General features: G+C 43.4%; 1 protein-coding gene across 12 annotated transcripts in view; it reads left to right on the top strand.

Moving 5' to 3' along the window:
- Nucleotides 1-23,218, top strand: part of STAU2 (staufen double-stranded RNA binding protein 2) — a 296,288-nt gene that overhangs the window by 209,558 nt on the left and 63,512 nt on the right. For 7 of the 12 annotated variants that reach the window (XM_083187268.1, XM_083187265.1, XM_083187264.1 and 4 more), the window contains one exon: nt 12,097-12,210. The exons of 4 other annotated variants lie outside the window; for them this stretch is intronic. In XM_083187268.1, the coding sequence (XP_083043394.1) occupies nt 12,097-12,210 (114 nt within the window). Of the gene's footprint in view, nt 1-12,096; nt 12,211-23,218 lie in introns of those variants that run through there. One more of the 12 variants, XM_083187267.1, reaches the window with a different exon arrangement.

Raw genomic sequence — 23,218 nt, 5'->3', positions numbered from 1 at the left:
CGGAAGTAAGCGGAAATCATGACAGTGCACAAGGAATATTATCTTTTTGGCACAGTCTTGAGTACATGTGAGATCGTACCTTTTCTGTATTATACAGTCCTGGCGACTTTGTTGGTAAATGAATTATAATAAATAATAGGAGAACTCTCTATACCAGGAGTTCACAGTGTTTTTTTTATAAAAAATTGTTAGTACTAATAATCAATATGTGATTAGGTCAGGTACATAGTGTTCATTCTAGCACCCGCCATATTTAAAAACCCATGCAGTTCCTCTTCCCTGCCTGGGGTGTTGCTGTCTGCTGTAGTGCTTCTAGCACAGTGTGGTCTGTATATCAGTACTGATATGCAAACTTGACCTGTGCTAGAAACACCAGAGCAGACAGTGACACCCCAGGCAGGGAAGAGGAACTGCATGGGTTTTCAAATATAGCAGGTGCTAGAATGAACACTAGGTACAAATAACAAATATGTTATTAGGTCAGGTTTGTACAATAGTCCCAGTTGCCACTCCTGTTCTACCTCTGAATGCCTGCAACATACAATCCAAAAATATACTGGTAGGTTGATTGGCTTCCAAAAAAATGAACCCTAGAATGTGTGTGTGTATATTTTGTAGGGAATATAGATTGTAAGCTCCACTGGGGCAGGGAACTGATGTGAATGTTCAACTATACTCTGTAAAAGCGCTGCCGCTGCGGAATATGTATGCGCTATATAAGAAACTGTAAATAAATAAACATGCGGCTTGGGGGCACAGCAAACAACACAACAGGACCCGTTGTGCACATGCGCAATGCACCTGCCATCGCAGTAGTATGCAAACCATCAGCATGTTTTTGACTTTCACCTTTCCACCTGTCAAGCATCTCTTTACAATCATCTGCCAATCTATGGGAGCAAATGTCTAACAACAATTTGCTTTCAAACACTGGAAAATAACTCTCATTCAAATTGGTTAAATCTGTTTGATGTAAGCAACCTGTCTGAGCAACCGGTTTTGTCCATTTTCAGACATTTGGGAGCACATTTTAGATTCAACCATAAAATAATAAATGAACAATACACCAAAGACTGCAGCCAGCAGGTAAAAAAATAGTTTTCTCCATTCCTCTCGAAGATGCAAGAAATAAGGTGTGATGTGATTAACTCACTATGGCACTTTCCTTATTTAACTTACGTGTACTATACATCACTAATTGTAGCACAAGGATATTACATCCATAGTGCATAAACTGTAAGAGTGAAGGTGACAATGTCCTTTAAAAAAAAAAATGTTACCTTTACATCAATGTGTTTATAGACAGATACTTGAGACGGTTCATCACCGTAAGACATTTCAAGTATAACTGAATTCCACAGTCATAAAGGCAGATACATTTCTATAATTCCATACCCCTTCATTGTAATTATATCCTATTCCTTAGGTTATGTAGAACCATATAAAAAAGGGAGAGAAAAGACAAACTGTATTACAACAATGTCTGATAAATTAATTTTATTGTGCAGAACGCTAGTTCTGACATGAGCAGTACGCAGAAGATGGCAATGAGCAGGACGAAGCAGAGGGTAATGTAAACAATCTGCAGTAGGCTGTGAGCACCTTTTACTGATGAATGAGAACTCAAGAAACAGTAACTGAAGATTCTGGAGCTGACAGCAGGTCATTCACTGTATCTGGAGTGGGCTCCATGTTGAATGGTGGCGTTGCACTGCCGGCCTCTAGTTCCTCCCAGTTTATGGGCGAGAAGAACGGATGATCTTTTATCTGCCTACAGTGTTCCTGTCTCTCCATTGTTTTTTGCATAATAGTCTCTCAAGGATGTCCCTGATATCTGGATGGAGGTTGCGTGAACACCTCAGTTCATCATAGACCGCGGAACAATACACCTTGTTGGAATTCTCCCCAGCATAAAAGGGGCGTGATCCGGTAGCCATTTTAAAAATTACTACCCCAAATGCAAACATGTCTACCGCAGCGTTGTATGGGATGTTGCACAGAATTTCTGGACCCATGTAACCATTAGTTCCGATACCATACTCTGAGACTGTCTCATTGCCATGGACATTCATCACCGAGAGGCCAAAATCGGCGATCTTCACATGGCCAGCTGCATCCAGAAGAATATTGTCTGGCTTGATGTCCCTGTGGATAATACCTCTCGCATGCAGAAACTGCAGCCCACACAGTATTTCTGCTGCTATAAATCTGGTAGTATCAATATCAAATGGGGCTCTGCTGTGTATTAATTCGGACAGATCTCCCCCTCTTAGGTATTCCATAACCAGACATAGATGGCTGGGTGTCTGGAATGCTGCATATCCGTGAGTGAGGAACGCATTCTCCCTAGTTATTTTCAGGATCTCTTTTTCTACAAACATTTCCTCACAGTCCTCACATTCGTCCAATAATTTCCTCTTGTCCACTATTTTCACAGCCAGTTGCCGCCTGGTGATTGAATGGGAAGCTAGCAACACCTTCCCATAGCTGCCCTCACCGATGTTTCTGTGGAAGGTCAAAATTGCCAGGTGAGAGTCAGCAGATGTCTCCAGGGGGCTGGCTGGGGGGTCCCAATTACACCTGCTGATCTCTTCTCTTTCCAGCCTGTCTCCTCCTGTGAGGGTCTTGGCGGAAGATATTGGGGGAAGCAAAGCATTGTTTTTCAACTTCACCTAGCTCGCCTACAAACCTTGCTTCAGCCCTAGTGGCAGCACATTTTAGTTTGGAAAGGTTTGTCTGTGATTGAGTCTTCTAATGATATTCCCATCACACCTCTACTACTGACACAATCCCAGGCAGGTCTTTAGGCCCCCATACACTAGCCGATTTTGGTCCGATTTCGGCCAGATCAGTCGGCCAGTCCCCTCAGATCCGATGCACGGTCCCGTGCGCATCGGATCTGCGTCGGGTGGTCGGACCTGCTGCACGTCCGACCACCCGACTTGGGACCTAGTGGGGCGGCGCGGCGGTGGAGGGAGCAGGGGGGGCTGGGGACGCTGCGGGGGACACAGGCGGCATAGAGCCGGGCAGGGGGAGCCGGCCGGGAGCTGTCAGTAATGAATGAAAAAAAAGCCCATACAATGAATGGGCGGCCTGTGATTGGCTGAGCGCTCTCTCAGCCAATCACAGGCTGCCCATTCATTGTATGGGCTTTTTTTTTTTATTCATTACTGACAGCTCCCGGCCTGCTCCCCCTGCCCGGCTCTATGCCGTCTGTGTCCCCCGCAGCCCCCCCCCTGCTCCCACCAGCAGCCCTGCTCGGTAGCATGCCCCCCCCCCCCCCCCCTGCTCCCCGGGTTTTTTACATGTGATAAATCGAGATGATTTATCACATGTAAAAAATGGCACATCAAGTGCCAATCTAATCAAGCTCCCCCGGGGAGCAGCAGGGGAAGCTCAGGGGGAAGTCGGGTGTATGTGGGGCCTTTTGAGTTTCTCTATTTGTATAGCCTGCTATGAAATCTAGAATCTGATTTGTTGCTGTGGGAACTTCTCCACTCTTCTGACTTGATTTTGAGACGTCTCCCATAGAGAGGGACAATGGGGGGAGGGTGAAGAAGAGGTGAGAAGTGTTGGGATGGGGAGACAGTGGTGGTGCAGACTTGGATACATAGAAAATATATAACAGCAGGGCAACTGTGGACATTACAGCTAGTAATATGTATTTCTCAAAATTCTGATGGCCACATCTATTAATAATGGAGTATAAATTAGTTAAAAACTTTGAGGAACGTCCGATTGCCATTGATCTAGGTTCTGTCTTTAATGTTAAACCAACAAAGGATGCTGCCTGGCTTTGTAGTGCTGGATCACGCTGTTCCATTGTGCAGTGTGTCAGTCTTACAAGTCTATAGTAAAAGTAAAGAACCCGGAGGAATTTGAGGGTGCATTATAAAATCTGACCTACCTCTCCTTACTTGCTTTAATCTCTGTACATCAAGCCTTCCCTGGTATATACAGCTGTGCATCTATATTCATAATCTTATCTGGGCAGGGGCAGATAAAAGAGAGGTGATACATAGAGGGTCAGGCCTGATAACACACAGCTGGTGGAAATGGATGTGTTCATCAGTAATTCACAGGTTCTCATGTTCTAGGTATTAATATTCCATTTTTGCAGTATCTTTAGTTTCCCATAGCGGAGCATGCTGCTTGTCCAGCCTGTTAGCAGAATGCTAATACAATATTATGTTCTGAAGGCTGTGCTTCTAAAATGAAGGCTTACTAAGATTACATTTATTATAAAGATGAGATGATGGTACACATGGCAACAGTAGACTATCTACTGCTGAATTAATAGTTGTGAAAATGATCTCTGTTAATATGGATATACAAGTTAGAAGCCTGTCAAAATGACAGATTCTGCAATGTACTTTCACTTTGAGCTGTGACAGTTTTTAGCCAACAATCCCACCCCCAGTTCCTATCTGCTCCTACCTCCAATCCTTGTTTTCACAGCTCCCTCTCTCCATCTTCAGCAAGTAAGTTTAAAACCAGTCAGTGTTACTGCAAAAATAGCTTTCACTAGAGTAATTTGGTGTGTTAAGTGGGCTCTAGTGGATATATATATATATATATATATATATATATATATATATATATATATATATATATATATATATATATAGACAAAAAAGTAGAAATGGCACTCACCAGGGCTTTCTTTATACAATCCAATCAGGATATTTATTCCATCACTTCAGCAAAAATACATAGATCAGGTCGACGTTTCGGCCACAGAACGTGGCCTTACTCATGACCACATCACATAAACAGACAAACAAGTCCCTATCCACAGGACCACCTCTTATTCCAACCTGGGCACCACCCATCAGTCACCCGACCAATCAGGACTCAAAAGTCCAAATGCGCACTGCAAAACTATCACTTAACTAATTGTAAGTAGCTGGTGTAACAGCGCTGCCGCGCTGTACCTTACCAGTTCACCGCCATATCGCATCCACGAGGCCCGGGCGTCTCTTCCGGGTTCCTCGCTTCCTGTATGCGGTCCACAGGGCGGAAACGCGTCATCCTGCGTTCCACCCTCCGGCACTATCATATATACAGACCTGGCTTGCTCAGCAAGCTCCGGTCATATGACCCCGGAAACCAACACTTCCTGGAGCACGTCATATGCGCTCCAACTGCCACTAGGGAAGTGTATCTATGCGTTCCAAACAATTATCACGATGTAATGTTCATAAAACTAATTACCCACATATTTACTGATTGCTCAGGCAACTTTATGGTGGTCTCCCATCGGGAACCAGAGGGGGTTCCTGTCCACATTAAAAACATAAAACATAAACAAATAAACCCACAAAAAAGAGATATATACAGTGCTACCATCGATGGCCAACCGATAGTACAACCATCGGGGCCACACTGTAAATCATACTTAAATCACACACAAAAAATATAGCCATTAGACCTCCAGCATTTGTAACTCATCCTATCTTAGGGACCTAAGGAGAATATAACCCTGTAAAAAATATACAGGGGAAAAAATAAATAAAAAAATTATGAAAAAATTATGAAAAAATGTGAAAAGACGAAGAATTGAAAAATTGAAAAAAATTTATAATAACTTTCTCAGAAAAACTTTTGAAAGTAAAGTCCTGAGAATATTGAATTTGTACGTCCAGCAGCCATCAGTGGCACAGTCCACTTATAACATGCTCAATTTTTTAGAGGAATATGTTTAGATGGTTATATTCGTTTAACCCCTTTGGGGCCACACTGTCCAGCATGTGGATCCAGCGGGACTCCTTCTTCAGGAGCAACAGATCCCTGTTGCCCCCTCTTCGTAGTGGGGGGACCCAATCGATAATCATATATTTGAGCATAGAGAGTTGATGCCCTCGAGCAGTGAAATGTGCAGCCACCGGTTTATCCGTTGCCCCCCTCTCAAAGGCCAACCGGATATCCGAGCGGTGCTGGGACATCCTCTCGCGGAAGGTCCTTTTCGTCTTCCCTACATATATAAGACTGCAGGGACATTGTAGAATATAGACGACGAAATCCAATTGGCAGTGAAGTCTGTACTGTAGCTGGATTCTCCTGCCCGTCTGGGGGTGAGGAAAGGAGCCTCCAGTCATTAGTGACCTACAGGTCGTGCACCCCGTGCATCGGTAACACCCATTTTTTCGTACCAACCAGTTCTTACTTTTCTCACTCTCCTTGATGTCATCGGAGTTCGCATTGGTACGGTACAATAGGTCCTTGAGGTTCGAGCCTCTCCGTATACCAAACAACGGGGGTCCATTTTTAGCTCTACTCAGGTCTGGGTCCGTTTTGACAATGTCCCATTTATTCCTTATAGAGCGTTGCACCGTCTGTAGTTTAGTGTCACATTTAATGCTAAACAGCAATCTATCGGATGTAGCCTTTGGCTCTCTTACGACTTCTTTATTAAATAAGGCTCTTGCCCTGGCTGTTGTACAGATTGATGAAGTCAAGCAGAGATTTCTGGAACGTGGCTACGCAAAGTTGTCTATTGATAAGTGCCTCACCAGGGCAAGAGCCTTATTTAATAAAGAAGTCGTAAGAGAGCCAAAGGCTACATCCGATAGATTGCTGTTTAGCATTAAATGTGACACTAAACTACAGACGGTACAACGCTCTATAAGGAATAAATGGGACATTGTCAAAACGGACCCAGACCTGAGTAGAGCTAAAAATGGACCCCCGTTGTTTGGTATACGGAGAGGCTCGAACCTCAAGGACCTATTGTACCGTACCAATGCGAACTCCGATGACATCAAGGAGAGTGAGAAAAGTAAGAACTGGTTGGTACGAAAAAATGGGTGTTACCGATGCACGGGGTGCACGACCTGTAGGTCACTAATGACTGGAGGCTCCTTTCCTCACCCCCAGACGGGCAGGAGAATCCAGCTACAGTACAGACTTCACTGCCAATTGGATTTCGTCGTCTATATTCTACAATGTCCCTGCAGTCTTATATATGTAGGGAAGACGAAAAGGACCTTCCGCGAGAGGATGTCCCAGCACCGCTCGGATATCCGGTTGGCCTTTGAGAGGGGGGCAACGGATAAACCGGTGGCTGCACATTTCACTGCTCGAGGGCATCAACTCTCTATGCTCAAATATATGATTATCGATTGGGTCCCCCCACTACGAAGAGGGGGCAACAGGGATCTGTTGCTCCTGAAGAAGGAGTCCCGCTGGATCCACATGCTGGACAGTGTGGCCCCAAAGGGGTTAAACGAATATAACCATCTAAACATATTCCTCTAAAAAATTGAGCATGTTATAAGTGGACTGTGCCACTGATGGCTGCTGGACGTACAAATTCAATATTCTCAGGACTTTACTTTCAAAAGTTTTTCTGAGAAAGTTATTATAAATTTTTTTCAATTTTTCAATTCTTCGTCTTTTCACATTTTTTTCATAATTTTTTCATAATTTTTTTATTTATTTTTTCCCCTGTATATTTTTTACAGGGTTATATTCTCCTTAGGTCCCTATGATAGGATGAGTTACAAATGCTGGAGGTCTAATGGCTATATTTTTTGTGTGTGATTTAAGTATGATTTACAGTGTGGCCCCGATGGTTGTACTATCGGTTGGCCATCGATGGTAGCACTGTATATATCTCTTTTTTGTGGGTTTATTTGTTTATGTTTTATGTTTTTAATGTGGACAGGAACCCCCTCTGGTTCCAGATGGGAGACCACCATAAAGTTGCCTGAGCAATCAGTAAATATGTGGGTAATTAGTTTTATGAACATTACATCGTGATAATTGTTTGGAACGCATAGATACACTTCCCTAGTGGCAGTTGGAGCGCATATGACGTGCTCCAGGAAGTGTTGGTTTCCGGGGTCATATGACCGGAGCTTGCTGAGCAAGCCAGGTCTGTATATATGATAGTGCCGGAGGGTGGAACGCAGGATGACGCGTTTCCGCCCTGTGGACCGCATACAGGAAGCGAGGAACCCGGAAGAGACGCCCGGGCCTCGTGGATGCGATATGGCGGTGAACTGGTAAGGTACAGCGCGGCAGCGCTGTTACACCAGCTACTTACAATTAGTTAAGTGATAGTTTTGCAGTGCGCATTTGGACTTTTGAGTCCTGATTGGTCGGGTGACTGATGGGTGGTGCCCAGGTTGGAATAAGAGGTGGTCCTGTGGATAGGGACTTGTTTGTCTGTTTATGTGATGTGGTCATGAGTAAGGCCACGTTCTGTGGCCGAAACGTCGACCTGATCTATGTATTTTTGCTGAAGTGATGGAATAAATATCCTGATTGGATTGTATAAAGAAAGCCCTGGTGAGTGCCATTTCTACTTTTTTGTCTGTTTATGTGACCTCTACGTGGGACCACTGAAAGGCGACCCCAGGCATTTGGACTGTGTATAAGTGTGTGCCAACCTGCTCCAATATATATATATATATATATATATATATATATATATATATATATATATATACTTTTTTGATCTGCTGTTACATCCAGGGTCACAGCATCACGTCATCTTTGTAACATACCCCTATTTTCAGGAATGCTGCCCAGCACAGCTCATCTCCCCCACCCCCTAAATAGACATGCTTTGTGGCACTGCAAGTGATACTGTAGATCAGGATCTGCACATATGCAGTGCAGATCGGAAACCATGATACAAAAATCAAGAAAAATATGGATATTACCATATTAATTATTATTTAATGTTCATGAGTGAAATTATTTTTGCTTCACCAAAACAATTCTAAATGTCTTCTGCACAGATTTATACAGTATGGGGGAAATTTACTAAGATGTGAAATACACTTCACAGGTCATGTTGCTGTGGGCAACCAATCACATCCTGTCTACTATCTTCTAGGGTGGTAAATAAATAAGAAGTAGCTTCTGATTGGTTGGCCATAGCAACATGACCTGTGAAGTGTATTTCACATCTTAGTAAATTGCACCCTATGTGTCAAAGGTTATAGCTGTGTGGTTTTCTGTAAAAGCCCGATTAAAATGGCGCAGTTATATTTTTTGTTACAGATATAACTTTGTGTGTAGCGTAATATGCTAAATGTGTTCAAGCATAAGAAAGAAGCCATTAGTTTAAAGTACTGTAGGTTTTATTCATTATATAAACATAGGTCATGTGAAGATGTTGCATATTGAACTATTCCATATTTTATTTCGTATCGCAGGACAGCATTGACATTTTTCCATGTCTATGAATAGAATACATGTTTTGTAGTGCATTGCATTTTTACCTCAATATGGTTTTTTATGCATACTTTTAGCTGCACTTTGAAAGCCACAAACATGTTATCTACAGTTTCAGTATTTTCAGTTATACCTATGTTTATTTATTGTGGCACATGTTCCATTCTTTCTGGGGGTTTTCTTTACTTTGTCTGACGCACTCAATTGTACATCAGATAAGGGCATCATTTACGGTACAGTATTGTACTGAAAGGGTATAGTGTTAATATAAAAAGGTGTCTAAATCTCTTTAGGTTAGATGTGATTAAACATGATACGTCTATTCCTGATTTTTTATTTCATTAAAAAAAAAAAAAGCAATATTCAGCTTTTTGGCAAGTTTTTTTTATAGTGGGAGCCCAGAACTTTAGCCGCCATATACAACGGGCCCCTAACTTATTTATTTACAGTGTCTTTCTAACTCTATATATTTTACTGTTTACTGCAGATCTGTATTGCCAGTGCCTTCTGCAGTTCAGAAGGACACACTTCTTTTGTCACGCAATGGTTCTTCCCTGTCTTTTCCTTTTGGGTTGTACCCAGCAAAAGGGGAACCAGTGGGCAGAGGTTCCAGCTATTCAGAGATTCAGAAATATTCACCGCCCTGCTGCAGCATATTAAACTGCTCCTAGCTGTCAAATCCTGGTCTATAAGGCATAACTATATGCTCATTGTACCTGTGCGGCTCAATTAGTTGTGGGGATGGATAGGGTTAAGTAAATATTACTATTAGTTGCAGTCAGCCATTGAGCAATTTGTCATCTTCTGTCAAGTAAAAGAATAGGCACAGTTATGCTATCTCACAGTGCTATTCAAATCTCATGAGAAACCTTTGGTGCCTTACGCTTAGTTGGCTGCAAATTGGCCAACATCATCGATGAATGATATCGCATGCGACTGACGTGGATGCGCAGACATTTGGTGATCTGCTGAATAGCAGAGTTCCTGCTTAGCAATCCATTCTAAATCACAGGCCCACAGTGTGTACACATTAGGCGATATGCTCAAAAATATTCTTAACGATATACGGCTAATGTATTCTTCTTCAGACATTCACATTCACCTTCTGTACCGAGTATGCTTGGTGTCTGCATGCAGCTTCATGGAAATTATTTCCCTACTATCTTATTTTCTCCAAAACTTTATCGGCATCTGCTAGAAATGGAAAGCCAGTGGACCAGGGAATATAGAAAACACAATCAGACAACAGAGCCTAATCTGTTCCATTGACATTTAAATTCCTGCCCAGTAGTGACATTTATTTATTTACAGTTTCTTATATAGCACAGCATATTCCGTTGCACTTTACAATCAGATACAACACATTGGGGCGGCGATTGGTAATTGTGTGGGTTTTTTTTACCAGTAGTTGGATAGGGCGACCAGATGTGATTCCAGCTTTACAGTATAGATCATTGCAAAGTCAGGGACATTGCTTTAAAACATTGCCTCATGTGCAGTCATAATATACAAATAGGCAGCAGGAAGGCAGAAGCCAAGGGGTAGGTGCCATTGTTGACAGTGGGAGGAGATGAGCACATGAGGGAATAGGGCCCTGCTTGTGAGTGCCTACAGTCTAGAGTAGAGGACAAGACAGGAGTAACACAGTGGAGAGAGAGAGAGAGTAATCATGGAACAGTGTGTTCACTGGAAGGATTGGATAAACTAGTCCTTGAGAGCCTATGTAGAGAACAGTTTGCTGATCCCATAGCTGCATTGGTCCAAATCCCATAGCTGTATTTATTTTCTATGTAGATGTATACTGTACACAAGTTATGTAATACTGTACAGTATTGCTGGCCATATCAGTCTTCAAGATCTACCACCAGCTCACGTATTCCAGAGCTGGTGCACAGGTGTAGTCATTACTAGCTCACATTTCCTGGCACGTGGTGCATTCATTTAGAAAGCTGAGCATACACAAAACAATCCTGTGGCAGACCATTTGTCCAATATGGCTGGTCGGAATGAAAATCTGGTCTTATATGGGAACAAACGACAATCAACCATTTGCTCCCTAACACTGGAAAATGGACAAAAACTGTTGTTCAGACTAATTGGCTAAATCCTTGATGTCGCGGACCGGTTTGGACACCCATACTGTACATGTTCCCTACAAGCGTACAGAGCTATGTTTCCCCAATACATCCTCTCTAACTTTACATTAATGAGCCAGTTGTTACTACAACAAAGTTAAGCCTAGAATATTAGAGCATGAAACTTTGTGTTATTCGATGGACAAAAGAGTTTCATGCAAATGCTTTGAAAATGAATTACTCTTCAGTGCTTTGTTAGGAGGTACATTACTGATGAGTCTCCTGCTGTTCTTCTACTACCGCTTCAAGCACCGTCACTGTCTGACTTAAGAGAACATACTAGATGATAGATGCTCAGCCTTAATTCAGTTGCTGGTAAAAGCTTGGATCATTTATGCATGGCATGAGGTGGCTGCCATTAGAATAACAGGCCATTATTTTTGGAGACAATCCATAAAAATCTGCACACTTTTTTTAGTATAGTTTAGAAAAGGATGTTACTAGGTGGCAAAGAGGACAAATCAAAATGCTCAGCACTCAAGCCTAGCACGCTGATCACACGGTGACCTGTTAATATTGACAACAGGAATAGTCCTCAAATGGATACATTTGTTTAAAACCGCTCAATGCTTCCACCATCTGTTATGACATACGCATCCAAGTTTAATGAGTAACGTGGTCCTTCTAGCAGTCACTGCTGGTAATACTGTTGCCAGTGATGTGTATTTGTATTTGGACATGAGGTTTGGTCCCATGAGATTGTTTCGTAGTTGCATCACTGTGCTTAGATATATTTTCTTAGTTTACATTCTCTGTGTTTCGGCTCTTGTTGTAGGTAAATTACAAAGATAGGCAGAATGGGAAGGATTTCCTGACGTGCTTGACTCTCTCACCGGTGCAGATGACATTCCATGGCATTGGCAACTCTGTGGAAGCCAGTCACGATCAGGTACCGGCAATTTCATGGTCTATGTTGTCTCCAACAGAATATTGCCAATTACAGTGCTTGTTCTGCTCCCATCTGCCATGAAAAACAAAAACATGCACTTTTATTTATCCTGCCAGTGGTTCTATTCCGCCAACTTCTATTTAACCGATAAATGCACTGGTAGTGTTAAACGCCATAGACTTCAAAACAGTTTCGTTAAAACTGAATTAGTTCCCAGAATTAGGTATGAGTATCACATGACCACTCATAACCTGGGACACCATGTGGCCAGGTGTATTTTTCTGTCATAATAAATATGGTCTATAGCCGGGGGTTTGTCTTATTCATTTACTTCAAATATTTCAATTGATAACAACAGTGAAAGGTAAATCACATAATTTTTTATTACTTAAAACTCATGCAAGGTGTGGAGATGATCAAAAGTGCAGGGCTTTACTGAGAACTCTAAAGTCAGTGTGTTCCTTCGGTATAGAGGTGGTGTTTTTTCAGGCTAAGGGGGATATGCAATTCTGGATCACGACTGTCGGTCCGTCCCGACAGCCATGATCCTGGCCCGTTTGCGATCTGCTCGGCAGGTGGGATTCAATGTCCCATCGGCCGATCTGTGAAAAGCAGCCTTGGATTGTCGGGACACGGCCGTCATTGCGACAATTCACAGCCGTTCTCAGAAGAACGGGCCCGACAGCTTTTAAAGACGGGCTCGTTCTGCCATGATGCCTCTTCAATGCTGTCTGGAAAGACAACATTGAATAGGGCTCTGCGGCTATTTCCCTCGTCAGAAATAGCGGCAGAGGTTTGCTTCCCCCTTAAGAAAAGCATTCAAAAGGCCTAAGAAGAAGCCATAAAATCTGTATCCTGACCGATCCTCTGAAGAACAAGAAGCATGGGCACAACAGGACAGAAGTGGTGACTATGGGGAATATTTACTCAAGAGCAGGTTTTTAGTAGTGGAGATGTTGCCTCTATCAACCAATCAGATTCTAGCTCTTATCTTCTAGAAGGTGCTAGATAAATAAGTAGAGTTGGTTGCTTTGAGCAACTTCTCCACTTCTAAAAACCCTTGCTTTAGTAAATAAACCCCTAAATGTTGCACACCATGCTTGTTCCTTACACGTTTGTGATATATTATATTGATATTCAGAATGTTGACATGTCAACATTCACAATATTAATACTGAACTAATGTCAACAGTCGGCCATAACCAGAGTCAGTTTATTTTTCACAAATGTTATTAATAGCTAAAGGATGCATATATACCTATTTTAACCCTTTGAGTGCCAATTGAATTTGTCAAAACAGGTGTGATAATTGCCAAGCAAACCTTTTTTATTCATCATAATGACCTGTAATGTTTGTCTTACATAGGAAATATAATCTTTTTTTTTTTACATAACATATTTTATTTGAATTTATATAACAAATGTGAGCGACGCTGGCATTTTTAGTGGCTTGTTTGACCGTCTCTAATGTGTTACCAAAAATATGTCAGTATGGCACAGATTCAACAGGTTGAGTCTCGCAATTGGTTTCTGTGGGTAAAGTGCTCAGACCCAGACATTCATCTGAGGCAGCGGTAAGCTGTCCTTCGTGGTCGCAGCTCCGGAGGGTGCACAAGACCTAAACGTAAATTGCACCATGGCTGAACCCACAGCTAATTTCATCTGCCCCATGTAGTCCCACAAAAATGGTAGAATAAGAAATGAACAAGCAGTTTCCAATGAGAACGATGAATGGTGATAGAGTTATAACTCACCACTGTGGTAATTGAGAGAGAGAACAGTTAAATTGTATACACTTGTGTCCTTACTCACCGATAAAATATCTGTTTACTAATCGTGAGATTGGTTGATTTACATGGAATCTTATATCTTCATATTTTGGATAAGCAGGCTTTGAAAAGCAGTTTAAAGAAATATTGGAATTAGGTTTGAGATCCATAAGGGTTTTAACTTGTACTGTATTTATTGATTTGCTGAAAATATGACTTTATACAAAGAGTAAAATAGAATTATTTATAAAAAAAAGTGTTTACAAAAGTCTGTTTTACAATTCCACTTTATAAAGCATGGAGGGGCCATTTTGTACTTTCAGCCCAAACATTAAGGGGCAGATTCAGCTGGCCATAAGTTTTGTTTTAACTTTTTCTGCACCTATCGCCTATCAGACCAGCTTGCGCAATCCTATGTTATAAAATGCCACCGCTACTTCGCACCTCTATGGAGGGTGAATTCAAGTGGTGTTGTGTATACCCACGACCACTAGATGGAGCCTGATAGAGCAATTCAAGTGTTGCTCATTTTAGCTGCCCACAGCCACCATCACTAACATTACTGTTATGATGATCTGTCATTATGTTGGGCTGGTAAATAGCTCAATAACAAATGGCAGTCCATAGGCATTGCCATGGCCAGTCTGAGTAGCTATAGGTCTATCCTTACTGGCGAAATATGTACGCAGTTGCGAATTAGTTAGTGCTGGCTCTTGTGAGCGCCTTTTATTTTTTTTCATGTCAGGATGCCAGCTTCGCTTGCTAACATTCGCAATTCTGTAGCCTCAAAAATCTAACTTGCTTACACACATGAATTAGACCCTATGTCCAGACATTTTGAAATAGCATAAGCATTTTTTATGGCCATGGAACAGGATGCTAGGCAGAGGTACACTCTTCCAGCCATACACTTGTCTAGTTCTGTTTTTGCTTTGCTATTTCGCAGAATGCCTCGTTGCATTCTGTAACTTTATATTTCACAGAATGTATAACTTGTGGATAGAGGTAGCTATTGATTCCTAGAGGGACTTTAGTACATTTAAAAACCCAGAAAATAGTTTTTTTTAGAGTATTTTTTTCTTTAGTACATCCCATTACACATTATGCCACATACCGTAATGCCCACTACACATTGTCATACACCGTAATGCCCATTACACATTACTCCACACACCATAATAACTATTCATATTATGCCACACATCGTAATGCTCCACCAGTGCCCCCATCGTTTCCCTTTACAATTAATGCCCCCACCATTGCCTCTTAAAATTAATGCCCCCCGTGGTCTCATCACTCTGGGCTGACCTGCACCGCTGCTGCTGGCGACTGTCTGTCCACGAGGCGCTGTCTAACAGGGTACTGCCCACACCCAAGTGTCCGGGGAGAAATCATGCGTGTACCTCCTGCACTTATGGAGCTTCAGCTACAGGGCCTCCAGTGGCCCTTGGCTATTTGAAATGCAATGCCAATCTTGAGCCAATCATCTCAGTCACCTGGCCCCTGCACTACATCACTACATGCTGCACTATACGACTACACTAAATGCTACACTACATTTTCCTATATCCTGCACTACATCCCCCTACATGCTGCACTATACCACTACACTACACATTGCACCCCCTTACTACTACAGGCTACATTAAACTTTTATCTTAATCCCTCCATGGGCTTCCCCCTTTTCTCAGCCCCCCACATGTTGCATCTGGGGGACAGCCATTAGGATCCACTGGAGTAGCTGCTGGTGTGACCGACCTTTTCTTAAAACACTGCGGCTGTCCTGCAGCATATTACGGTCTCTGATGCGTGCTGTAGGAGCCCTGGCTGTGTGCAGGCAACCACAGCAGACGGGAGAGCAGGAGCCGGAGGCAGACCCGGGCACATATACCTCCCAACATCTGATGGAAGTCTGGCAGGACAGCTTTTATGGGAGGCGTGGCCTTCCAAAAAAGGGGCGTGGCCTGTACTCAAATGGATGCCACGAGGCCACGCCTCCCGTTTTCGCCGCTGTGGGGGCATGCTCAGCAGCTCCAGTGCCTGGGAGGAAGGCAGGACCAGGAAACGCAGTCAGGGAGGGGCTGCATGCCACTCTACAATGGTATGGAGGTGAATAGGGATGCCGCAGTCCAGCACCAGGAGTTCCTGAGATAGCTGCTAGCAGCAGCATGTCAGTGTGAGCTAAAGGGGCGCCTTGGGGGCAGAGCAGCGGCATGGTCCTCCACACAATACCGGCGCCGATAGGATATTGATTGAGCATTGGGATGTGCACACCAGTCACCCCTGCGTACGCCTGTGTGCACCACACACATTGTCCACGGATACTAAGATTATTAAGTTATTGTCCTTCAAAAAGCACAAACTCTTTGGGGGAGAAGTGGCAAGCATAGCTAGAGCTTATATCAGATGTTCTGTGACAGCCTTGTTTGCACTAAAATAACACTCAGAGCGGCTGTGAATGGCATATTTTGGTAGCTTGCATAATGTGTTCTTTTTTCTCAACTTTCTCTCATTAAGTAAGATTATGCTCCTTTGTCCTTGATTTGAGAAGCGTTAAATTAGTTGTTTACATTCCCATTATACACACAGGGATCCTATTGGCTTGGTGTATCCCAAGCTGCAAATTATGAGTTTTATTTTGGAAATCATATACCTTGAAATTAATGAAACACCACTAACATACAGTCTGTGGCTGCGAGAGCATAAACTCAAGAACCAGTTCTCACTGACTCATTTATGACATAGAACGCTTTGCTGGTTTTCTGCTTAACACAGAACGGTAATTGTTTTTTTTTTTTTTGGAGAATACAGCTGCACAGTATATAGAATATAATATAAACTAAATATTTACTTACACAAGCCAATAGTGATCCTTACTTGGGAGATTGGCATCTGCCTGCCTTGCCTAAGCTTGCTAATCCTCCATAGTTTTTTGTTTAGTTCCTCTTATATAGTTTATTATGATCATATTTGGTGTGAATCTGTCTTGATTACTGAAGACAACCATATCTACTATTAAGGAAGGAATTCTATGTTGTCACAGAGATCAGAAGGAATGGCAGAAAATTGTGACACTGGCACAGTGAGAAATTAAAATTTTGTTCCAGACACTTATTAGTGTAAAGGTTACATGGGTATCAAGTTTATACCAACTTACTGTTATTCATACCTCCCAAGTGTCACGATTTCAGCGGGACAGTCCCGATTTTCGGGTCCTGTCCCGCTGTCCCACCCGCGGCCGGCATTGTCCCGCTGCGGGGGGTGGCAGTTGGGAGCCCCCCAAGCTGATTGAATAGACGCTATGCGCACAGCGTCTATTCGCGGCCGAAAATGGGGTCGCGGCTAATTTGCCTAAGCCACGCCCTCATTTGCGTAGGCCCCGCCCCTTTACGGGCACGCACGCGGCTTCGCCGCGCGAGTGTCCCTATTCCAGCAGCCAAGAAGTTGGGAGGTATTGTTATTATTGTTATCATTTTTATTTTTTAAAATATGCAGTGCCAGATGAGCAAAACCAGCAGGGGCAGTACTGTGGCATAATTTGAATTGAGAGTTCTGTGTGTGGCATAATGTTTACTGGTGGCAATTCAGTGTGTTAACCACATTTGAGGTGCTGGAAGTAGTTTTATAACATTTTTAATGACATCACCAGCATATCATATTGTTAACTTTGATGGTGAAGGCCCCTACAAGTTAGTTGCTCCTGGTCTCCAACAAAACCTTTGTCCACCCCTGAAAATATCATTTATAATGGGCCTCAGTGCAGGTTGTGGCTGCCAGCTTGAAAGCTTCTGATAATTATCATCACTTTTATGTGCAACTTTTGTTTGCATATCTAGACGGAGCATTCTGTAACTTGGGCCATCCTTGTTGCAGCTAAGAGTAATTTGTGGAGCAGGTATGTGGACAATACAAGATTTAGGGGTGATTTGTTAAAGGGAGAAATTACACATCTTAGGCTAAAACAGTGATGCAGCTAGGGGGGAGCGAACACTATCTTTAGCCTTGTCAATTTGCTTAAGCTGGGTAAAATCCTTCCAACGGAGTAACCCAGCATTGGTGCTATGCGAACACCCTATACAATCCGCTGTATGACAGCACAAAGTATCGTTACATGGTACATGTACCTACACCGCATCAGCCATGGAATAGATCCATTGGACATGCAGTGGAACAATTCAATGAAAGGCAACTGGGAGCAATGGATCGGGGGTACACACTATACAATGTGCACGATGCACAGTAACAATCAGCAGCAGAACAATATATTGGTCTAAAGATTAAAAAGTGTGTACACAGACTTGGGGTAGATGTACTAAGCTTTGGAGAGGGGTAAACTACCATCCAATCAGTTCCTGTCATTTTTCAAACACACTGTAACATGGCAGTTAGAAGCTGATTGGGTGTTATCAGTTTGCTAAGATAGTTATTCATTATGGGGAGACCGTTTGTAAAACATTTCTTCCTGTACGCCTGTAATAATGTACAGAAGCTGTGAGAATACATTAAGCATTCTGTTGTAGAGGGCATCACTGCTGCTATTACTGCCCACATGACAGCAGGGGCTCTGGGACTAAATCAACTTTTTTTTGTTTATATGAAGAACTGTGTGGGAATGGGGGTCTGGTAGACCCCCACCCTTTACTTTTTCTTGTAATAGAGACATAATGACGAAAAAAAAACTTGAAAGCACACAGAGCCTTCATTGAATGACTGTAGATGCAGCTGACTGGACAGAATGCACTAATGACAGTGGTTCATGTCTTTAATTTGAGATGTTTCTTAGAATTTTACAAGTGATATTTGATAGCGGTCTCTCTTGTGCAGTCCTGTTCCTCGAATTAGGTGGTAAACCTGTCATTTATTGATGTTACAGATAAAAGGGGCAACCCAAGTATATTAACGTTATTAAATCTCATCGGATGGGCGCTAGAGCTTCACTTTTAAGTCAGCCAGCAGCGCGGAAGAAGTTTGACATAGGATTTGAAGTCTTCATCAAATTGAGCACATTTTAACAGAAGAAGTGACGTAGCCCTGCAGCATTTGGAAGTAATTACACCACACGGAGTTTATCCTTTTATAAAAATGTGTAAAGCCTTAGTGGCAGTCAGTGCTTTGCAAGCTTTGAGGCTATGTTGGTTATTTCATTTGTTTAATGGCATGGGAAATATGTTACGCGCACTTAAAGCTTTACAGTCAGAAAAATGCATTTTAATACATTTAGAACTTATTAGATTCCACATCTTTGCTTGTAATTTTGTTTATCAACTTAAGTAACAGAGGTAAAGCCCAGATTGTGAATGCAGTATATTGTTATGCCACAAATATATAAGCGGCACAGCTTGGATACAAAGGTTCCATTGCTTTGCTGTGGGAAGTGATTGGGATTCTGTGGTTGCAGGGATTTCCTTTTTTTTTTTTAACTCTTTATTTTCTAAGAGAATCAATACAGAGTAAAATCACATTAGATATAAGGAAAATACCATTCTCTTTTTTTTTCACATTGAAACAAGAACAAATAAGTAGGAAACGATAGGGGAGGGCACAGACAGGGAATGGGAGGAGTAGGAGGAGGAGAAGGGAGAGACAGGGGTGAGAGAAAAAAGGGGGAGAAGAGGGACAGGTACAGATATACCACATTTTCTTGTATATATGACAAGATTCAGGTAAATACAAGTTGTAGCTGTTTGAGGAAACGAAAGCAAAGGGAAAAGCTTACTGTGTAGAAAGAGGTGTAGCCCCGCGGGGGTGCAGGGGCAGCTCGATACAGCAAAAGCATCCACTCCAGTCACAGAAGCGCACTAGGGGAGGGCAGAGGTTGCAGGTGGAAGAGGTCCAGGGGCCATATGTAGGAGCCAAGGAGGGATTTCCTTTTCTTAATCAAGGGCTTTGCCAGAAGGAGTAGCAGCCATTTTGCCCCATGTTGATACTGAACGTGTAGGCATCTGCAGAATGATTGACAAATTCACAGGATCAACATTTGAAAAGTGTACATTCTGCGTGTAGCAGAGGCGAAGGTTAGGGGTAGGCACTTGAGGGGAGTGTTGGGGGATTATTATACTGCCATAAGAAGCTTCCGGAAGTTATCAGGGTTTCATGGCCGACCTGGAAGACACATCTTGAGCCACCAGCCCAGGTAAATTACCTCTAGACCATAAGGGACATTTTCACCTATCAAACATTGGGGGTTAGTCACTAACACTCGGAATGGGGCAAATTCGTCCTGTTCAGATCGGATCCCGGCAACGAACGCTCCTGCGAGTGACACACTCACCGGGCCATTCGTTGCGGGGAGGGAAGGGTGTTGACAGCCATGGACCATGGAAATGCACAGCACTTTAAGGGCGTCCGCATGAAAGCACTGGGCTTTCCCATGGGTATGCGGGAGGGCGGGCCTGCACAGGACGTAAATCGCCCTGTCGATCTTCGTTGTTGCACTTGTAAATAAAAGTCAGAACAAAAGAACACATTCCCTCGGAGGCATGCGAGGGAATGTGTTCTCGTACACATCCCCTTGAATGGTGGCGAGGGTGGGCGGGACTTCGGCCGGGTGTCGGCCGCCGTCTCATGCATTCGGTAAGCTGCGATGATCACAGCCTACAGAGCAAACCTGAATCTGGCCATAATCTGATCACAATTCTATTTACTTTTGGATTCTTATCCATTACATTTATCTAGAGCAGGGGTCTTCAACCTTTAAGACAGCGTGGGCCACCTAAAAAAATCCAGTGAAGCCCGAGGGCCACTAAAATCGCCTACGGAATTTCGGACAGCCCCATAGAATCACAGCTCCCCTATAACGTCAGCACAGTCCTTCATAGATAGTTGGCACAGCCGCCCATACTCAGCACATAACCCCACACACACCCTAATAGTTATCAGCAGCCAATTTGGGTTCCAGTGCAAACAGTAAAATATGTGGCCCCCCCCCCCATATATAATTTGATATTGAATAAATTGCACGCGCCGTAGGCGCGCTCCCAAAAACGGGTGTGACCTAATTATAAGGGGCGTGGTCTAATTATAACGAGTGTGAACTAGCAGGAAAACAATTACCTGACACCTCTTTTGCAACCTGCATGACCAGACATTGGTTACCGCAGGAATGGTCGTTGTCCTCACACGCTTAAGTTGACTGAAGGCTGCACAATGAAATATAAACATGAAGGCCCACACAGTGAAATAGTATGCCTCACAGATCAAACCCAAACAATGAAAGGCTACTTAAATCAATATACACTGTTACATTGTTTATCCGTAATGCCCATTACACATTGTGCATCACACCATAGTGTCCATTAGACATTATGCCACACACCGTAATACCTGTTGTACATTATGTCATACACCATAATGCCCATTACACATTATGCCGCACCGTGATGCCCATTACACATTAATCCACACAAAATTATGCCCATTGCACATTATGCCCCACACTGATGCCCATTATGCCACAGACCATAATGCCAGCAGTACTCCTGCTTATACATATGATGCCCCATCAGTGCCCCTCACACACAATGCCCCAGCAGTGCCCCTCACACACAATGCCCCAGCAGTGCCCCTCACACACAATGCCCCAGCAGTGCCCCTCACACACAATGCCCCAGCAGTGCCCCTCACACACACAATGCCCCAGCAGTGCCCCTCACACACACAATTCCCCAGCAGTGCCCCTCACACACACAATTCCCCAGCAGTGCCCCTCACACAATGCTCCAGCAGTGCCCCTCACACAATGCCCCAGCAGTGCCCCTCACACAATGCCCCAGCAGTGCCCCTCACATACAATGCCCCAGCAGTGCCCCTCACACACAATGCCCCAGCAGTGCCCCTCACACACAATGCCCCCAGTAATGCCCCACACACAATGCCCCCAGTAATGCCTGCAGCTTTGCCAGGTCCCCTGCTCCCGGCCAGATGTACCTCCTCATCCTGCAGCTTTGACGGGTCACCTGCTTCCACCATCCATACCTCCTCCTGCAGTTTCGCCGGGTCCCCTCCGCCAGCTGTGCCTCCTCCTCCTGCAGTTCCAGTGCCGGGTCCCCTGCTCCCGCCAGCTGCGTCTCCTCCTCCCACAGCTTTGCCGGGTCCCAACTCCCCAGCTCATGACCAGACGTGCCTCCTCCTCCCTCAGCCGCGCTGGATCCACTCCTCTGCCCTGCCTGCAGCCAATGGAAATCTGGTAGGCGGCACCCAAGGGGACTCCATTACACTGCCTCCCTCGGCAGCATTTTCTTTTACTTAAAAATAAAAATCCTTTGCATGGCGGGCAGGGGGCCACTGAGATCAGCTCCGCGGGCCACTCGTGGCCCGCGGGCCATGGGTTGAAGACCCCTGATCTAGAGCACAGCATACAAAAGTATCCAGTATTTTTAGATCCTAAAGATCAGTCTGTCAGTATTCTGAATTAAAAACAAAATTGTCAGATGTGAGCATCTCCTGGTACAAATGCTTTTGATATCATTGAAAATCTATCCAATTTGGCGCTATTTATATGGTATGTCATTAACACTTACATAGGGCTCTACATAGAGATATACATACTCAGCCTATAAAGTTGGCTTTTTCTGACCATTTAACTACAACGCTGGCCTGCTGCTAAAAACGTATGTTGCTTCCCATGGGTAAAGTGAGTTTGCAGAAGTCCATTCAGCAGGATTTAAATTGAACACCTGTTGATAAAGTACACATGCATTTACCAGACTGCGCCGTTTGTCAGTGACCACTGTACCCTTCTTCACCATCTCTCACGCAGAGGAAACATCACAAGAGCTGTTTGATGTTCCCTAACGTTTACAAGACGTTAATTCAGCAGGACATCTCTGCTGTGGCTCTCAATGTTGCCAGACAGGCAGCTGCTACAATTCATTTCCTCCAGCATGACATGTTTGGGTAGGGAAGCCTTTCTGGGGCTGTGACAACAGGAGGGTAAATAATGCATGCATAGCCCGTTGCAGCCTGGGTTTACTTTAGTTAATCTATATATCTAATCCTCCTGGTTACTTTTACTTACAGCAAAGCTAAATTACGAGCTCTGTATATTTATTGAAAGAACTTAAAAGTTTTTTTTTTTTTTTTTTTCATATACCCTAGTAGAATTAATTCACTGTAGAGCATTTTGACGATTTTCTTTGTGTTTTCCTCTTAGTAAATGATACAACTTTTTGCTTCTAGGAAGTATTTTTTTAAAAGCCGTATCTGCTGTTTGCTTAATAGGCATAGATCAACCTACTGTC

Source organism: Crinia signifera, chromosome 5 (genome assembly GCF_055691185.1).
Source record: "Crinia signifera chromosome 5, ASM5569118v1, whole genome shotgun sequence".
Classification (NCBI taxonomy): domain Eukaryota; kingdom Metazoa; phylum Chordata; class Amphibia; order Anura; family Myobatrachidae; genus Crinia; species Crinia signifera.
This window is presented reverse-complemented; position numbering and strand designations above follow the sequence as displayed.